A 21,181-nucleotide genomic window follows, 5' to 3' on the forward strand; every position below is an offset into this window, starting at 1 on the left:
TCCTGTAAGAATAAGATTTGTTTTTGCTAAGGAAAAAAAATCGCACAAAACATACATACTTACTACGTGTGTTGCAAACTCTTCCAAAAGTGACCTTTTAATATTATCTAAAAAAAAAAAGTCATCAGCAGCCATTCAGAGCAGATGATTAAAGCTGCGGCTGTAGCTGGCTTCTCTATGCAGCTACAATGCTTCTCTAAGCAGATATAAATTGCTGACATGATCATCAGCAGCTATATTATAATATTCTAAGTGTAGCTACTGAAGATGGCAATTCTCAAGCTAGATCCAGTTGCTGCAAACACCGTCATGAAGGTTGCTGTAACAGACTTTTTGTTGACTTCGGTTCATTATTTTTAGGAAAAAAAGGTCCTAAATTGTGCAACTACTGCAAAAGCTGTTGGGTCCTAAAAAAATTGTACATACCTAATAAAAGCAAGCCATGCAAAAGATTTGAGCATCTCTTCGTCTAACGGGTCCTATATGGCAAAACTAACTAGTGAATAAAAAACGCATATTGCAACATTGAAAGAATTCATTGTACATACAGACTTGCTCAGATTGTATTTGAAATAAAAGGAGCAATCTCTTCATAAGCCAAGCTGGGGAAAACGTTGCATTGTATCCAGCTATTCACATAGCATGAACAGCTTGTTCTTCGCCCACCATCCTTGATAAGAGATCTGCGCATATTTGCATTACCAATTGTTTTTTTTTAAGCTACAAATTGTAATGTTGAGCTGTTTACTGTCTAGACAAATTTACTATTGTTCTTTTATCTTTTTTTTTCCAGTGCTGATTTTGATGAGATTGAACTGCTGTATTCGCTGTGTGTAGAGGGCGCGACCACAAAACGTAATACCAAGAAACCATCTTCTACAATAGGGCCCATATAATAGTACACAACAATCTGAAAATTCTGTGCTGCAGGTTTACCTAACCTGTAACTTAACAGTTGTTATATTTTGTTATTGAACAAGAAATCAAACATTCTTATTATTGAATATACTTACCAGGTGCATTGTGGATGTCCAGCTGAGACAACAATACAATAGTTGCTCCTAGGTCTTAAAGGATAACTACTTTTAGCAAATGTATCCTTTAAATATCTCTCTTCGTCCCATTTCTTTATACTTACCCGTCTTAATGTGAACCCTGTTGGGAGCCCCACAGCTTCTCCACTAAAAGTCCCCTAGCCTGGTTCTGATTTCATTCTTAATTCATTCCTTTGGCAAGGCCATCACCTATTTGTCCCAAGGGTGGACAGATTTTAGGAATGAAAGGAGTTTGTGGCTCCCAGCAGGTACAAGATAACCTCTTGGAAAAGTGGTGACATGTTAAGGAGACCGGTCACCCCTGCCTTGTTGTTGTGCACTGGGTGACCGGTCGCCCCATTACCCAGTTCAGTAACCTCCCCTCTCCCAGCCTCTCCCTTTTCTGCCCCTCTGCTCAGCACAACATCATTCCTCAGTTCGTTGTTGCAAAGGTACTGAGAATGCCATCAGCAGACTTTATTGTCATTGCTAGGGCAGACTGCAAAACAGGAGCCAGGAGGGCAGGACAAAGATAATTTTTTTATTAAAGCAAGGTAAAGTAATGTGTGCTTTTAAATACTTTTTTTTCCGCAAGACGGAAATGTTAAATATATTCGCAAACATGCTGAGAGCAGGTGCATGACCCTCCCCTTTCACTGACAACACAGCTTCCTACCAGCTCTGCTCAGACTCCCAAGTCCCTGAGGATGGACTGCATGTACAAAGCCTGAGGGCTCTTGGGTGTAGTTATTCATAAGAAATTCATCTTTTAACTGTTGTTAAAATAATCTGATCAACAAAAGAGATATTAGCGGCCACCAGGAGGAGGAGTCTGCAGGGCACCCAGCCTCACATCTTAATCATGTAGGGGCCTTGCTGATCCCTCCCATATGTCGATTGAAAAAAACAAAAGAGCAAATAATTCACAAATGTGTAAAGTAATAATTTTGCGCACAGACCTAAAAAACTTAAGCAAGCTAAAAATGCTTAAAGTGCCAAAGAACTGTGTGCTGCACTAATAAATGTGATACTCCATATCATATAGGAATCAAACAACAACAAAAATTAATATTTACTTACATACTTCAACAGTGTATCAATATAAATGTGAAACATCTCCAAAAATACCTTTTGTGCAAGTCTGTGACAAAAAGATTAAAACAGTCCAAACCACTTGTGAGTTAATATAACTTACTCTCCACGTGAGACCTTCGTTGACCCCTCTCGGACACACGCTCGCCTTACTTATTTGACCCTTATCCTAAAGGTAAAAAATAAGCATGTTTCTTTAAATCCAGGCACAGTATAAACCAAGTTCAAGTCAATGGAACCAGCATTGTCCCTCATTGATAAGAAAGCCCCATACACACTATTCTATTTTCTGCAGATTTTTGTCTTAAGGTTTGATTTCATATTATCAGGCAGGTCCTTGAACTACATAGCTTTGGTAAATCTGAAGACAAAAATCTGCAGAAAATCGAATAGCGTGTATGGGGCTTCAGTGTGTACTTCTCTCCAGGACCAGAAATGAGGTGGATTGTCCTACCCAGGCACTCTGATGCATAGCATGCCATAAAGCTCAAGGAAAACAAAGGACGGACATAGTGCTCACCTACAAATATTTAATAATATCATATTTAAACATTTAATAATTAAAACCGAATAAAGTAATGCACTCATATAAACACAGTAGAAAAAGCCTCTGTCGGGACATAAAGCCAGGCAGCACTGTCCTTGTATATTTCTCAATAGAATGCCTACAAGCCCAGCAGCATAACTCATCCAGCCCTCTTATTTTTTGAGTTAGTTTGCATCAACAGTGTATCAATATAAATGTCAAACAACATTTTTTTGTTGTTTGATTCATATATATGGAATATCAAATGTTGGGGCATTTATTATTAGCACATCATATATTCAACAATTCTATAGTAATTCATAAATATGTTTGGTCACACTGATCTAATTGTTTTAAGTTTATTGTCAGTGCCTTTGTATGTTGCTTTTCTAGAAGGGTATTTTTGTATAATTTGTTAAATAAATATATTTCATTTACATTAACAAAACGTTAGTAATATTGTTTTTCTGTGGAGGGAAAGTGTGTGTGTGTGTGTGTGTGTGTGTGTGTATATATATATATATATATATTTACATATTAGTATGCAAAAGTCTTTGGTGTAAAAAAAATGCTGTAAATTAGGAATGCTTTCAGAAATAAAAGTGTTAATAGGTTATTTTTATTATTTAACAAAATGGAAATTAAATGAACAGAAGAAAAATCCAAATCAAATCAATATTTGGCATGACCACCCTTTGCCTTCAAAACTGCATCAATTCTTCAGTTCTTCTAGGTACACTTGCACACAGTTTTTGAAGGAACTCGGCAGATAGGTTGTTCCAAATATCTCGGATGACTAACCACAGATATTCTGTGGATGTTGGCTGCCTCAAATCCTTCTGTCAGCTTTATGTAATCCCAGACAGACTCAATGATGTTGAGATCAGGGCTCTGTGGAGGCCAAATCATCACTTCCAGGACACCTTGTTCTTTTTTACAATGAAGATGATTCTTAAAATGACATTGGCTATATGTTTGGTGTCGTTGTCCTGCTGCAGAATAAATTTGGGGCCAATCACAATGATGACATGGCATGATGGATAAGTACAGTGCATCCGGAAAGTTTTCAAAGCGCTTCACTTTTTTCATATTTTGTTATGGTACAGCCTTACTCCAAAATTGATTAAATTCATTATTTTCCTCAACATTCTACAAACAATACCCAAACAATCTGACTCCCCTTCTTTTATACTACAAACAATACCCCACAATGACAATGGGAAAAAAAGTTTTGTTTGAATCCTTTGCAAATTTATTAAAAATAACAAGTAAAAAATACCCATGTACATAAGTATTCACAGCCTTTGCCATGACATTCTTAACCCTCCTGGCGGTATCCCCGAGCGTGACTCGGGTTGATTTTTTCTACCAAAATCGGTAACCCCGAGTCACGCTCGGGGTAGATATGCAGAGCCTACAGCGCGCGCTGGCTTACCTTCTCCTGGATCCAGCGATGTCACCACGCTATGTGAGTGAGCGGGACCTCGCTCGATTCACACAGCGTCCTCCTGTGCCGCCGATCTCCGTTCCCTGCGAAGTTACGACGCACGGGAGCGGAGATCGGCACCAAATTCAAAAAAGTAAACAAACACTATACATACAGTATACAGTAATCTTATAGATTACAGTACTGTATGTAAAAAAACACACCCCCCTTGTCCCTAGTGGTCTGCCCAGTGTCCTACATGTCATTTTATATAATAAAAACCTGCAAACTGTAGATTGTCCATAGCTACCAAAAGTGTCTTTTTATGTCAAAAATGGTTTTAGATCAGCTAGAAAACAGCGATAATAAATTATAATCACTTGCAGAATTGTGCGATAGCGATTTGCGGGGAAATTCGTCATAAAAAAAAAATAATGACAGCAACAATTCGGCAAATGAGAAAATTTCAGTGAAATGTCATACCCGGGATGCCTATTAGATTCTTGTTTTGTCAGATTTAAGTGAGTTATTCCTAAAAATTACAGGCCTACAGTATAAAACACCAAATTTCCTTGCAAATAATTGTACCGCTTTCAGCATGTTTTTTCAGAAAGAATCATACCGCCAGGGAGGTTAATTGAGCTCAGGTGCATCCTGTTTCCACTGACTGATCATCCTTGAGATGTTTCTACAACTTGATTGGAGTCCACCTGTGGTAAATTCAGTTGATTGGACATGATTTGGAAAGGCGCACACCTGTCTATATAAGGTCCCACAGCATGTCAGCGCACAAACCAAGCCATGAAGTAGTCTAAGGGCACTTTCACACTGAGGCATGGTGGCGTTGGCGGTAAAGTGTTGGTAGTTTTAGCGGCGCTTTACTATAGTTTTAGAGGCGATTTTCGGTCGCTATCGGGGCGCTTTTAACCCCTGCTAGATGCCGAATTAAGGGTAAGGCGCTTTGCAGGCTCTTCGGCGGTGCTGGCCATTGTGGTTTAAATGGCGTTTACATATGTGGGCGGGACTTACGTGTGTGTTTGCTTCTGAGCGTGAGCTACTGGGGACGGGCATTTTAATTTTTCTTTTTACTTAATTTTGTTTTATTTTTACACTTCTTTTTTTTTTTTTTTTTTTTACATTTTAAATTTTTTTAATTACTTTTATTCCTATTACAAGGAATGCAAACATCCCTTGTAATAGTAATCTATTGTGACATGTCCTCTTTATGGAGAGATGTGGGGTCAATAAGACCCCACATCTCTCCTTCAGGCTGGAAAGCATGAGATCGAGAAAAAAATTTCAATGATCTCATGCTGACAGCCGTGATTGCGGCTTTGTTTACATCAGGGAACCCACGCCTAGGCCTCCGACGGTCGTAGAGATGACTGTAAATCTCTATCATCGTCATCTGACGCCGGCCAATTCTTTTTCCGGGCCCCCAATGGCATGGGAGAGCCCGGAGAAGCACCAGATGGCGGTGGAAAGTCCCCTTCCGTCGCCTATAAGAACAATCAAGCGGTGGAACTGCCGCTATGATCATTGTTATCGTGCACAGAATCGCCGGCTGGAAATAATGATATCTGAACAATGCCTGTAGCTGCAGGTATCATTCAGATATCCCCGCTGAAAGTCCAGGACGTCATATGACGTCCTTGGGCTGGAAGTGGTTATGAAAACCTGTCCAAAAGTGAAAGGGTAAATATGCTGATCCTCCACCAATCAATGATTGAATATAGGTGATAAAATAGCAAATATGAATCAGTGAAAAAAGAGTCCAATGGTAAAAACAAACGAAATTCTTAATCTTCCACCAAGAGAAAACACCCGTGTGATGGTATTCCAGTCTGCTTACCAGATTCCCTGACCGTTAATGCGGTCAGATAGAGCCCAGAGATCTTTTAAAGTCCTCTCAAGTGGACTATATAACAGCAGGTTACACAGATCGAATCGTCTACTGCTCCAAAACTCCAGATAAAATGAGGATGCGCTCATGTATTCAAAGAGAAAGAACGAGAAATAGCTCCATAGTGAAGTACTGTATGTAAGGATTATTTATTAAGGAAATAATTGCACTTACAATTCGGTCGATATAAAAAGGCTTGTCAAAGATCCCAGCGCATGCAGCGCGTACTGACAATCGAATCCTGGTGGCTGTGCTCAGTGTGTATAGCTCTCTCCGTACGAGCGATGACAAGGAGGTACGCTTTAGGCCACTCCTACGTACGTTTCGTCGGGGATGGACCAATAGCGCGCCGGCCATCGCTAGAGCATTATATAGTGTCCGGCCGCCATTTTGATTGTGGGCGAACACTAAGGGCAGGCGGAAATGGCTGTATACACACTAAGAAAGAACTGATGGAGAATCGAATCACGATGCAGATGACTGCCATCTTGTGGAGAAATAGGAGAAGAGTCTTACCACACACGGAGACACAGCATCAGGAAACGAATGGGACATGGTGTACAATATATAATTGCATAAATTGGATAGACAAATGATGGTCCATTAATACAATTACATAAAAAAGCCTAAATATCTTAATGTAACATTATGAAATCTATAATAATATCTTTAATTAAATAAAATTGATTAAAACATTTATATATATCACATATTAAAAATATATAAAATATTAAAAAATTAAAAAATATTATAAAAATACAGTAAAAAATGGAGAAGCTATGTATTGCTGAGGAAACAATTTATGTCCCACTCTACGTTCAACCCGAAAGGGACAAAGCTTTTCATATTAAAAATCCATTGAGTTTCAGATTTGGATATAGAACGTACTTTGTTTGTACCCCTCCAGGGAGCATTAAGTTTTTCAATAGGAAGAAATAAAGTTCCTGCAATCTGTTTATTATGGTATTTAGCATAATGCTTAGACAGATTGTGTTTAGAAAACCCTCGCCCTACATTGCCAACATGTTCTTCCAATCTGACATGTAATGCCCGTTTTGTACGTCCTATATACTGTTTAGAACAGGGGCATTGTACAAGATAGACTACATGATCACTGGTGCAAGTGATGAATGAGTCTATATTATATGTCCTTTTAGTCTGAGTGGACTGGAAAGACAAAAGCTTACGTCCGCGGAAAGAGTTGATTTTACAAATATTGCACTTTCTGCAAGGATAGAAACCTTTCATATCTTGGAAAAACCCTATTGTATTTGGCGGGTCAATTACATTCGGGGCAACTTTTAAACGCAATGGCGGTGCTCCTCTAAAGATGACAACTGGTTGATCCGGAATTACTGCCCCCAAAACGCGATCATTTTTTAAAATCTTCCAATGTTTCTTTAAGATTTTTTTAACAGAAAAGTGCTGATTAGAATAACCAGTAATCATTGCATAACTAAATTTTGGATCTATATTATTTCTTGGAGCTCTCTTAGTGTCAAGTAACTGATTTCTATCGATTGTCCCCACTTGTTGGACAATCTCATCAATAGTGGCCTGATCATAACCTTTTTCCAAAAATTTAGTTTTTAAGATGCCAGCCTGTTGAAAATAATCGTCTGATGATGTGCAATTTCGCCTAATCCTTTGGAGTTGGCCCTTTGGTATGGCTTTAAGCCATTGGGCATGATGGCAACTATTCAGAGGAATATAGGCATTGCGATCTGTCGGTTTGAAATGGGTTGTGGTTTTAACAACTCCATCGTGAACCAAAATGTTTAAGTCTAAGAAGTGAATCTCAGAATCGCTTGCCTCATACGTTAAAATTATGCCCTTATCATTCCTATTCAGTCTGGCAAAAAAACTTTCCAATGAAGGGAGATCACCTTCCCAAATTATCAAGACATCATCGATATATCTTTTCCACAACCTCAGCTCGTTGGGGGGATTGATGTCTATTAGATCTCTCTCCCAAAAAGCTAAAAAAAGGTTAGCTAGGCTCGGGGCAAATTTAGCCCCCATTGCCACGCCCCTTGTTTGTAAATAAAAATTCTTTCCAAACCAAAAATAATTATGAGTGGTTGCAAAAATTAATAAATTAATAATGAAATCTCTTTGAATAATAGAAAGAGTAGAGTCTTGTTGAATATAAAAGCGAACGGCCTCTAATCCATCATCATGCGAAATGATCGTGTATAAAGAATTTACATCCGCAGTTGCGAGGATATAACCATCCCTCCAACCACATTCACTGAGCAAATTGATCACTTGTGTTGTGTCACGCAAATATGATGGTGTGGTGATGACCAGAGGTTGTAGGAACTCGTCAATATATTTTCCCAGACGTGCCGTTATTGAGTCCAATCCACTAATAATTGGACGCCCTGGCGGATGGGTAGAGTTTTTATGCACCTTGGGCAGGTAGTACATAATAGGAATTCTTGGTGCTGAAGGCACCAAAAAAGCTGTCTCTTTCTTATTTAATACTCCAAGAGAATAACCCTCGTTGATCAAAGTTTTGAGTTCCTTTTTAAATTTAACCGTGGGGTTAATGGCAAGCTTGCTATAAGTGGCAGTATCAGACAGCAACCTTTCCATCTCAGAAATGTAGTCAGCTTTATTTATTTTTTTGCTTTGGGTATTTTGAGCAATAGGTACTAGCTGCTTTTGTCACTTACTATCATCATTTTTTTCATCACGTATTAGCGCAGTGTTTTCCTCTGGTTTTTCCTTAGGATTTTTTACATTTGATTTTTTCTATACCACAACATTGCTGCTCACTGTCCATCATGGACATTTTTGAATTTCGCACTCAATATAAATTGAACTCTGAAGGTGTGTTCGATGGTAACAATGCCATCCAGACTGATGAAATAGGAGGAATTTTTTTGCGATTAAAGAATTTACTTGTTTCAGAGTTACATACCGGTTGGGACATAGCCTATCTTGAGCAATATGTGACCCAAAAAATGGTCCCACGGAGCTTAAGATGGGAAGTTAGCCCGCAAAAGGGGGAAACTGATCTTGAAAGTTGGTATCTGTATTTCAATGACACAGGTGTTAGATTTTTAGAGTTTTTGATTGATAAAAAAAAGAGTAAGCTCAGATCACTCAATGATGAGGTAATTCTGTTGAAGGAGAAGCTCATCCCCTTTAAAGAACTTGACAGCTATAAACACAAATCTGATACCTTGAAAACATATTTAGAGAAAGAAGATCAGGAACAGAAATCAAAAAAGAAGAAATATAATCGAGATTTTCTCGATTACTCTAATGGCATGGTTTTCAAATGGCAAGCTAAGTTAGTCGAGGAAATGGAGGCTTCTTCTGCCCCTATTTTACCCTCGTGGATTGGCACTCCGGTGATATTACCTTCTGAACAGGGGGATCAACGTTCAACGGTCGGTCCTGCCATGGATATGGCAGGAAAGGCTGTTTTTAACCCTCCAACTCAGATTCCACCGGGTTATACTACGGTGAGACCTAAAAACAATAAAGGCAAAAAAAAGAAACCTGGCCCTCAATACGACCATGTACACCATAGAGAGAGCCCTCGGGCTACCCATGTTCGAGGGCCACCCAATAGTGATAGAGGATACTATGCTGAAAGGGGCGATGGTCGCCGTGGTCCTTCTGACCATGATGATTATCAACGTAACAGAAGACATGCAGATTATCGTGACGACCATGGTTCTTTCTATGGCAGTCAGCCGGAACACAGTCATCCTAGAGATGACCATAGAGATCGTTCAAGGGATCGTAATTCCAGGTTTTATCCCAGGGAAAATAGAACCACTACGCATAATAGATTTTCACCCCTTATGCACCATCAAAGAGATGAACCGGTAACTGATCCAACTATTTCCAGACACCCGGTTCAATACATTAACCACTCTACCAGATTCAGACGAGAACATGACTCACCGTCTATGCTGAATAGAAATGAGTCTGTACATTTTTTTCCCAGGGCCAACGCCACCCCCAAAAGGGCTCACGACGACAGAGGGGCCTCAGAGGGGGGAGGCGTATCAGGGCCAAAGAGAAGAAAACAGTGAATATCAGTGGGGTGTTTAATTTGAGTTCCGCCCAATTAACTACAGGGGAACAGTCGGTGCTAAGTCATGGCCTCAAATTTGCACCCCCACGAGCATTGAATAAATTTGAGACTTTTATCGATGCACATAAACTGATACGCAAATTGAGTATAAAGCGACACTTTATGCTCAACCCATATGGGAGTTCAGTCACAGCTCAATCTGTTTCCCACAACATTGGGCTTCAGCCCAGGGCTTCTATGTTGAACGACAACATTGTTCCAATTAAACACTCACGTTTATCTAATGCGTCTGTGTTTAACCCCCCAGGATTCACAGCCCCATCCATTCAAACTTTTAAAGAGTTAGTTATGAAGGATATAATAGACCTTAAAATCCCGCGGATCAAAAACAATACTGAATTTCATAACAATTTAAAATTAATTTGTGCACGCAATGACATCGTCATACGCCCAGCGGACAAAGGTGGTGGTGTCGTGATATTAAATAAAGCTGACTACATTTCTGAGATGGAAAGGTTGCTGTCTGATACTGCCACTTATAGCAAGCTTGCCATTAACCCCACGGTTAAATTTAAAAAGGAACTCAAAACTTTGATCAACGAGGGTTATTCTCTTGGAGTATTAAATAAGAAAGAGACAGCTTTTTTGGTGCCTTCAGCACCAAGAATTCCTATTATGTACTACCTGCCCAAGGTGCATAAAAACTCTACCCATCCGCCAGGGCGTCCAATTATTAGTGGATTGGACTCAATAACGGCACGTCTGGGAAAATATATTGACGAGTTCCTACAACCTCTGGTCATCACCACACCATCATATTTGCGTGACACAACACAAGTGATCAATTTGCTCAGTGAATGTGGTTGGAGGGATGGTTATATCCTCGCAACTGCGGATGTAAATTCTTTATACACGATCATTTCGCATGATGATGGATTAGAGGCCGTTCGCTTTTATATTCAACAAGACTCTACTCTTTCTATTATTCAAAGAGATTTCATTATTAATTTATTAATTTTTGCAACCACTCATAATTATTTTTTGTTTGGAAAGAATTTTTATTTACAAACAAGGGGCGTGGCAATGGGGGCTAAATTTGCCCCGAGCCTAGCTAACCTTTTTTTAGCTTTTTGGGAGAGAGATCTAATAGACATCAATCCCCCCAACGAGCTGAGGTTGTGGAAAAGATATATCGATGATGTCTTGATAATTTGGGAAGGTGATCTCCCTTCATTGGAAAGTTTTTTTGCCAGACTGAATAGGAATGATAAGGGCATAATTTTAACGTATGAGGCAAGCGATTCTGAGATTCACTTCTTAGACTTAAACATTTTGGTTCACGATGGAGTTGTTAAAACCACAACCCATTTCAAACCGACAGATCGCAATGCCTATATTCCTCTGAATAGTTGCCATCATGCCCAATGGCTTAAAGCCATACCAAAGGGCCAACTCCAAAGGATTAGGCGAAATTGCACATCATCAGACGATTATTTTCAACAGGCTGGCATTTTAAAAACTAAATTTTTGGAAAAAGGTTATGATCAGGCCACTATTGATGAGATTGTCCAACAAGTGGGGACAATCGATAGAAATCAGTTACTTGACACTAAGAGAGCTCCAAGAAATAATATAGATCCAAAATTTAGTTATGCAATGATTACTGGTTATTCTAATCAGCACTTTTCTGTTAAAAAAATCTTAAAGAAACATTGGAAGATTTTAAAAAATGATCGCGTTTTGGGGGCAGTAATTCCGGATCAACCAGTTGTCATCTTTAGAGGAGCACCGCCATTGCGTTTAAAAGTTGCCCCGAATGTAATTGACCCGCCAAATACAATAGGGTTTTTCCAAGATATGAAAGGTTTCTATCCTTGCAGAAAGTGCAATATTTGTAAAATCAACTCTTTCCGCGGACGTAAGCTTTTGTCTTTCCAGTCCACTCAGACTAAAAGGACATATAATATAGACTCATTCATCACTTGCACCAGTGATCATGTAGTCTATCTTGTACAATGCCCCTGTTCTAAACAGTATATAGGACGTACAAAACGGGCATTACATGTCAGATTGGAAGAACATGTTGGCAATGTAGGGCGAGGGTTTTCTAAACACAATCTGTCTAAGCATTATGCTAAATACCATAATAAACAGATTGCAGGAACTTTATTTCTTCCTATTGAAAAACTTAATGCTCCCTGGAGGGGTACAAACAAAGTACGTTCTATATCCAAATCTGAAACTCAATGGATTTTTAATATGAAAAGCTTTGTCCCTTTCGGGTTGAACGTAGAGTGGGACATAAATTGTTTCCTCAGCAATACATAGCTTCTCCATTTTTTACTGTATTTTTATAATATTTTTTAATTTTTTAATATTTTATATATTTTTAATATGTGATATATATAAATGTTTTAATCAATTTTATTTAATTAAAGATATTATTATAGATTTCATAATGTTACATTAAGATATTTAGGCTTTTTTATGTAATTGTATTAATGGACCATCATTTGTCTATCCAATTTATGCAATTATATATTGTACACCATGTCCCATTCGTTTCCTGATGCTGTGTCTCCGTGTGTGGTAAGACTCTTCTCCTATTTCTCCACAAGATGGCAGTCATCTGCATCGTGATTCGATTCTCCATCAGTTCTTTCTTAGTGTGTATACAGCCATTTCCGCCTGCCCTTAGTGTTCGCCCACAATCAAAATGGCGGCCTGACACTATATAATGCTCTAGCGATGGCCGGCGCGCTATTGGTCCATCCCCGACGACGTCTTACAACGAAACGTACGTAGGAGTGGCCTAAAGCGTACCTTGTCATCGCTCGTACGGAGAGAGCTATACACACTGAGCACAGCCACCAGGATTCGATTCTCAGTACGCGCTGCATGCGCTGGGATCTATGACAAGCCTTTTTATATCGACCGAATTGTAAGTGCAATTATTTCCTTAATAAATAATCCTTACATACAGTACTTCACTATGGAGCTATTTCTCGTTCTTTCTCTTTGAATACATGAGCGCATCCTCATTTTATCTGGAGTTTTGGAGCAGTAGACGATTCGATCTGTGTAACCTGCTGTTATATAGTCCACTTGAGAGGACTTTAAAAGATCTCTGGGCTCTATCTGACCGCATTAACGGTCAGGGAATCTGGTAAGCAGACTGGAATACCATCACACGGGTGTTTTCTCTTGGTGGAAGATTAAGAATTTCGTTTGTTTTTACCATTGGACTCTTTTTTCACTGATTCATATTTGCTATTTTATCACCTATATTCAATCATTGATTGGTGGAGGATCAGCATATTTACCCTTTCACTTTTGGACATTTTTTATGAACTTTTTCACTACATAATTAATTTGTTTTGTTCATCAAGTCACTGATTATTTTTCATAATTTATTTGGTTTATTCACAACTTAATTCATTCACATCAGCGCTGTACCTTCTTTTTGGTTGTACGTTTTTTTGCTTTGGGTATTTTGAGCAATAGGTACTAGCTGCTTTTGTCACTTACTATCATCATTTTTTTCATCACGTATTAGCGCAGTGTTTTCCTCTGGTTTTTCCTTAGGATTTTTTACATTTGGTTATGAAAACCTGCTCTAGAGCACTTTGGACCTCAGACTGGGATGAAGGTTTATCTTCCAACAGGGCAACGACCAAGATAATGAAGAAGTGGCTACGGGACAACTCTGTGAATGTCCTTGAGTGGCCCGGCCAGAGCCCAGACTTGAACCCGATTTGAACATCTCTGGAGAAATCTGAAAATGGCTGTGTAACGACGCTCCCCAAGAATGGGAGAAACTGCCCAGAAATAGATGTGCTAAGCTTTTAGCATCAGACTTGAGGCTGTAATATGTGCTTCAACAAAGTATTGAGCAAAGGCTGTGAATACTTTTGTACATGGAATTGTTTCATTTTTATTTTTAATAAATTTGCAAAGATTTCAAACAAGCTTCTTTCACGTTGTCATTATGGCATATTGTTTGTAGAATTTTAGAAAAAATAATGAATTTAATCCATTTTGGAATAAGGCCGTAACATAAAAAAGTGAAGCGCTGTGAATACTTTCTGGATGCACTGTATCTGCCTGTATTTCTCAGTATTGAGGACACCATTCATCCTGACCAAATCTCAAACTCCATTTGCAAAAATGCAGCACCAAATTTGCAAGGGACCTACATCATGCTTTATTGCCTGCAGACATTCATTATTGTACTGTCCTTCAGCAAACAAGCAGCCTCCTGCTACAGCCAAATCTTTCACATTTTCATCAGTCTAGAGCAGTGTTTCTCAACTCCAGTCCTCAAGGTGCCCCAACAGGTCATGTTTTCAGGATTTCCATTATTTTACAGAGGTGATTTGATCAGTTTCACTGCCTTAGTAATTACCACAGCCATTTCATCTGAGGAAAATCCTGAAAACATGACCTGTTGGGGCGCCTTGAGGACTGGAGTTGAGAAACACTGGTCTAGAGCACCTGCTGCCATTTTTCTGCCCCACAGTTCCTATGTTTTTGTGCATAGTTGAGTTGCTTACCTTTGTTTCCGTGTCCTATGCACAAAAACATAGGAACTGGGGTGGAGAAAAATGTCAGCAAGTGCTGTGGATGATGAGATTAGATTTCAAGAATGTTTTTTGTATAGTCGAATCATCCCCAAGGTGACCTAGGCATGTGTCTTGGGCCCTGCAGGTGTATGGATGGCTTGTCAGTGGCCTCTCTACACACTATCAGAATCTCTCACTACTTGCAGCTGGCCAAAACTCTGTTATGCTGTTGAACTGGCAGGTGTTGCACACCAGAGATGCCCAGCCCCGGACAAGAGGACACTATTACCTTCTTTACCACTCCCTCTGTAAGCACTGGGCCATCTATATTTGATCAGACAGTTGCATGGAGTCAGTGTAGTGGCTGGCTTAAAGCGGAGGTTCACACAAAAAGTGAACCTCCGCTTTTTGGATCCCTCCGGTGACACATTTGGCACCTTTCAGGGGGGAGGGGGTGCAGATACCTGTCTGAGACCGGTATTTGCACCACTTCTGGGTCTGATCCTCGCAGGAAATCCAGCCTGTGACGTCACTCTCCCCGCTGTCTTCTTGGAAACACTGTTCCCAGGAAAGAGCGGGGACCAGTGATAGCGCGCCGCAACCCTAGCGCATGCGTAGTAGGGAATCAGGCAGTGAAGCCGCCAGGCTTCACTTCCTGATTCCCTCACGAGGATGGCGGCGGAAGCAGCTGAGGACCGAGCGATTGCTCAGCCTCGGCTGCTGACATCGCGGGCACGCTGGACAGGTAAGTGTCCATTTTTTAAAAGTCAGCAGCTGCCATATTTGTAGCTGCTGACTTAAAAAAAAAAAAAAAATCGGCGGAACCTCCTTTAAACAGTTATTAAAATCTGAGTCACTGGAATTGGTAGATGAATAGCTGTTTTACAGGTTTCTTGCCCAACTTTTTTCAGGTTCCACACATTCCTCATTAGCACTGCAATTTATGGGTTTAAGTAGCCATTCAGGCAGGACAGGTCAGATAAAATCTGCCTGCAACTCTGCACACATACTGAAACCTCTTTGACAACCTGCATACGGTCATTAAAGAACAAACTGGAGAGCTTCTATTAATTAAAGATAGCCTAAGAAAACCATTTGAGGTGGAAAGCCTGCCTTGCACAACCGGAGGAACAAGAACAGTTGCAGAGGTGGTGCTAAGCTCTATGCTATTTCTAGCTCTTCCTCTTATGTCTGGCTTGCTAAATTCACTGCCTATAAAACTAGCTGGCAGTGATCCTGTGCACTTACTGATGCTAAAGATGGGTCTATGCTGCTGCTAATTGGTTGCTCAGCCAGGAAGGACACCAGGAGTCAGTACTAGTGCCACTTGCTGGTTCTGCTATGAGTGATGGAGCCCAAAGTGGATGTCCTGTTAAGCCTCATACACTACTAATACATATCAGTAAATATGAGACATGATGGTTTAAAATCCAGTGGTACTGTTTTTCATGAGCTAAGGACCCTAATGGACTTTGAAAACTTGAAGTCGACATCACTCAGGTTACAGAAGCAGATGATGAAAGATGGTCCCAGGTATAACATCCTAAAACTGTATGAGAATTCACCATCTTTTAGTAGCTTCTGCCAATTGTTAACAAAGTGTAAAAACAGTGTTAAGTCACCTTGTTGTTGGAGACTTTTATTATGGCCCATATATAAAGGGGATTAAACATAGCAATGTTTTCATAGAGTACCCTAATAAAGGCTTTAATGCAAGCTATATTGTTTCAAGACTAGCAAAAGTTGCCTGTACATTGAATGGGATAAAATACAGAATTCGTTAAAAACTTCCTTGTGGTATAAATGTACAATACCGTGTAATGTAATGTATAACATAGCATATATATTTAGCAGTTTAGTTTGGCATTCCTGATGTATATCACGTCATATAGCATGTGCACTACATTACATCAGGGCACCATTAGTTCTGGTTTGAGGAAAAGTTTTGCTGTCTGCAATTTTCATAAATAATAATTATTACCGTAATAAAAATTGCATACGGCGTGGCTCTTGTTATATATTTACTTTTGATATATGCACAGAGTATCAGCCACTTTGTGAGCAGCTGCTTTTTATTTGTTTAAAAGATACATGGTTGCGCCTGTGGGTATATATACTTTGGTTGTGGAAAAGTTTGCAATTCCAGTAGTGGTCAGTAAAGTGCCCCTGATGTTGGTAATTACTTACCTGCTAGTCTAGTGCTGCTCAGAAGTATCAATCTACTCAGACTGCAGATCAGTCAGTTGGTAGCTGGATTAGGGCTCAAAGTTGCCACCTTGCTCAAGGTCCTATTTGGCTTTAAAGAGGTTGTAAAGGTACAATTTTTTTTCCCTAAATAGCTTCCTTTACCTTAGTGCAGTCCTTCACTTACCTCATCCTTCCATTTTGCTTTTAAATGTCCTTATTTCTTCTGAGAAATCCTGACTTCCTGTTCTTTTGTCTGTAACTCAACACAGTAATGCAAGGCTTTCTCCCTGGTGTGGAGTGTCGTGCTCGCCCCCTCCTTTGGACTACAGGAGAGTCAGGACACCCACTAACACACAGCTCCTTTCTCTATCTGCAAAGTAGAGAGTGTCCTGACTTGCCTGCTCGCCCCCTCCCCCCTCAAGAGGCTTTCTCCACACCAGGGAGAAAGCCTTGCATTACTGTGTGTAGTTACAGACAGAAGAACAGGAAGTGAGGATTTCTCAGAAGAAATAAGGACATTTAAAAGCAAAATGGAAGAAAGAATGAGGTAAGTGAAGGAGGACTACACTAGGGTAAAGGAAGCTATTTAGGAAAAAAATAAATTGTACCTTTACAACCCCTTTAATCTTGCTGGTGTTGTTTGCACTACTGAGTTCCATAGTTGGTAAGGTTAAATAAAGACACCAGTTTATTCAGTTTAACCTGAGAGTGTGTGTGACTTCTATAAAAGAGGGATTTTGGACTCCTGTAATAAAGGAAAGAGTGAAAGTGATGGTCCAGATTTTTGGTGTACCTGGTCTAAATAAGCAAATACTGTGGTTTATCTTTTCAGAGGGAGTAAATTAAAGGATCACTAAAGGATTTTTTTTTAGCTAAATAGCTTCCTTTACCTTACTGCAGTCCTGGTTTCATGTCCTTATTGTTCGTTTTTGCTTTGAAGTGGCTGTAATTCTGCTCTGATCTCCACACTTCCTGCTTATCTGGCTCCTTATAACCACAGTACTGGGAGCTTTTCACGGTGGTCTAAGCTGTCATTACTGTGTGTCTAAAACTTAACAGAACCAATCAGATTCATTTTAAAAACAAAACACTGCCCTGGATTTGTTTGTTTTTGTTCTGTGTGTCTCTCTAGTTCACAGGAACATGAAACCAGTTTAAAACCGAAAGTGAAACTAGAGGCACATTATATGATTGATTTTTATCATTTTTAAAAGGAATCGGTTAACTTTTATGTAAACAGTCATTTGAGCTAAAACATTTTTTTCCTTTAGTGACCCTTTAACATCATTGTCTGTTCTGTATGATGGCTTGCCCAGAGACTGTGATGGCAGTCATATGAGTAGAAGGCTGTGTATTGTGGAGCTGCACACAAGGATACATTTCCTGGTCATTGAGTTACTTGAACTGTGTAGTACATGTCGTTTTGTTTCTTGCAGAGAGACTGCCTATGTTTGATTCTGCAAATGTAACTGGGGTAGTTGTAACCAGCTTGAACCGTGTGTGGACTCAATATACAAACTTTTTTCAAACAGCAGAACTACTTTAAAGTGAACCAAGTTTTTGAACTTCAAATGTTTACATATTCCTAGCAAGCAGTAAATTGGCTTTTAAACAGTCCTCATGGATCTCTATGGCTGCAGGCCCCATTGAGCAATTAATCCTCAAAGTTTACAGAAGAATCAATGAAGTCCTTGTCTATGCCAGTTTAGTTTAGCAGTGACTACTGCTGAGGTACTCTCCAGCCTTTTAACCTCCAATGTAAATACAGAGGATCGGGCTCCGTAAAATGGGATTGAGTGCTAACACATTGGGGTTTCAATACACTGTTTGCGTATTCAATTCTTCAAAGTGCCTGCAGCTACATAGGTCTTAATTTAGTACTCATTCAGGCTGGATACACACTGTAGATGTGCATTACCACAAACACATTATCATGCATTGCCTTAAGGCAGCCTAAATATTTTGAATGGGCTGCCAAATCTGTGGAATGGTCATTTTCAGGGACATGCACCTGATCTGAAGCAGGGCACAACAATGTACAGATAGTTTAACGTTGCGTGTTGCTTTGCGATAACACACATACATTATGTTACACTGGCTAGGTGCATTAAAGTACCATTCAAATTGAATAGCACTGCAATGCACCATTCAGTGTTGTGTGTTACAGCAACATGCATTTTCATAGTAGGCTGCATATGTCTGAATTCAGTCAAACTACCTTGTTAAAAATAATATGTAAATACTTAAATGTTCACACCCTGACTATGGGTTTACTTTAAAGTGGTAGTAAACTCTCGTTTTTTTTTTTTACCTACTAGTAAGCTTATAATAACTCTTACCTGTACGTGCACCATTTAGAAGATATTCTAGTGAGCAGCAGCTGGGGACGTCACCAGCGGATGCACGCTGAAGGAACGGCGTACCCGTGCAGTTGATTGAGAGCTGAGTGCCATGGCCGAGACTACCATGTGCGGGAGTGGCGTCATCGTGGTTCGGCCAGTCAGACAACCTGATGAACAAGCGGGTGAAGATGGAAGCCTCTAAAGCGGTGACAGCGTGCCGCTGGAAGGCTTCCTTTTAAGAAAAAGACGGTATGTGGTGCATACTAGCACATTATGATATTACTTTGAAGGAGGAAACTTTTTTTAGACTTTCATAGACTTTACTTCTGCTTTAAGAAAGCCACGTAGCCAGAACTTAAATAAAAAAAATCTATTCACATTGCAATAATTTACACAAAGATTTTATTTAGTAGAAACATTTTCTTATAGACAAACAGCATAGTTTCTCTTTCCCATACAATGCTACCACCCACATTTGAAAGCTGTTTTGTCAGTTTCCAATATATTTTCAATGAAATCTGTGTTGAATTTTGCCAATTGCTGACAAAGAAAAGCATTTGCATTCAAAACAATATACTTCCATACACATCCATACAAAGCATTAACAAAATAGCCCTTTACAATTAAAATAAATAACTCAAGGACCCTGATGCTGCTACACTCTCCCTTCCCACATTTTCCTAAAGAGATCCAGTTACTAACTTAAAAAAATTGCTATACAATATATGGAAAAACCAAATATTTGAAATGCTTGCAGCATTTTTTCTTTATTTTTATTTTTATTAACTTTCAATGTGCTGCTGAACCTGCTAGCAAATTTTACTAGTCAGTCCCTTCGCACCGCCCCCTTTCTATGGCCATGTCATAGCCCTCTTCTGGGAGTATATGATTACTCTCTGTGCTGACCCAGCATCTCCACTTAGGCCTGGTTCACACCTATGCATATTTTTGTGCGCTTTCAGATTTGCAGAAACACACTACAGTCCATTTAACATGGTTTGCTATGGGTCACGTTCACATCTGTGAATTTTATGGAAAGGGCCAGGGAATTTTTTTCTGGTTTTTGGTTCCATAGACTTCAATGGATCAAAAACGCACCTGGAATACGCAAACCGCAACCTGCATAGGTGTGGATCAGGCCTTGCATGTGCTGACTCCACTACTTACATAACCTTCTGCTGGGACTGCTGATATCACATCTAAAAAGGTGGTGTCCAGCAGCAGGAAGATTGTTATTGGTCTGGCAAATGTTTGTCAAATTTTTAAACAGGAAAAAGTTAAAGTGACCCTGCCCCTATAAAAAAAAAAAAGTGACCCTGCCCCTATAAAAAAAAGTGAGCCAGACTTGTAAAAGAAGACACATTCCTCTATCTAAACCAAAAAAATGTAATAGTTTTAAAATGACCTTATTTTTTCCTAAAATTGTCCATTTTCTTGGTTTAAACATTTGATATTTTTCTATTGTGAATAAAATATGTATTTATGAGATTTGCAAATCATTGCAATATGTTTTTATGTAGATTTTGAACAGCTTTTTTTCTCACAACTTTTTTTGGAATTGGGGTTGTACTAGGGTTTAGTTATCTATTATAGTATATGACTAATATTTTTGGTTCCAACCAGAAAAAAACAAAAATCGAATTTCTTCTACAGAGAAAATTGCAGTGCAGCCTGCATTGGGGCCTATTCAGGCCTCTCTAGTGTGGTGCACTGCAGGAATGCTGCATGCATTAGCACATATTAACATGTTGTTATCCAATCATTGTAAACAGCACCCCAATACATTAACCCAATGCACCTCTGCATTGGAAAGTATGGTACATCTGATGTTTGGTCTTTTCTGATGCGTTTAAAGCAACACGCGTTAACACAACACACTAGAACAGAGAGATCTGAATGGTCTAGCCAGTATTTCCCAAACTCATGATTATCTTGGTAGTTCTCGTGGATTCTTAATGTGTTTATAATATATATATATATAATATAGGTAAAATTGCAGAAAATGAATGCAGCAACAAATACATTAAAAACAACCTGTAAGGCCGTGTACAC

General features: G+C 39.4%; 1 protein-coding gene across 4 annotated transcripts in view; it reads left to right on the forward strand.

The window, feature by feature from the left end:
- Positions 1 to 3,096, forward strand: part of LOC120945388 (probable endonuclease 4) — a 118,587-nt gene extending 115,491 nt beyond the window's left edge. For 2 of the 4 annotated variants that reach the window (XM_040359520.1, XM_040359519.1), the window contains exon 11: positions 794 to 3,090. In XM_040359520.1, the coding sequence (XP_040215454.1) occupies positions 794 to 896 (103 nt within the window). In that variant the 3' untranslated portion in view covers positions 897 to 3,090. Of the gene's footprint in view, positions 1 to 793 lie in introns of all 4 variants that reach the window. The other 2 variants (XM_040359522.1, XM_040359521.1) reach the window with 2 other exon arrangements.
- The last annotated feature ends 18,085 nt before the right edge of the window (positions 3,097 to 21,181 follow it).

This window comes from Rana temporaria, chromosome 7, assembly GCF_905171775.1.
Source record: "Rana temporaria chromosome 7, aRanTem1.1, whole genome shotgun sequence".
In the NCBI taxonomy this organism is placed as follows: domain Eukaryota; kingdom Metazoa; phylum Chordata; class Amphibia; order Anura; family Ranidae; genus Rana; species Rana temporaria.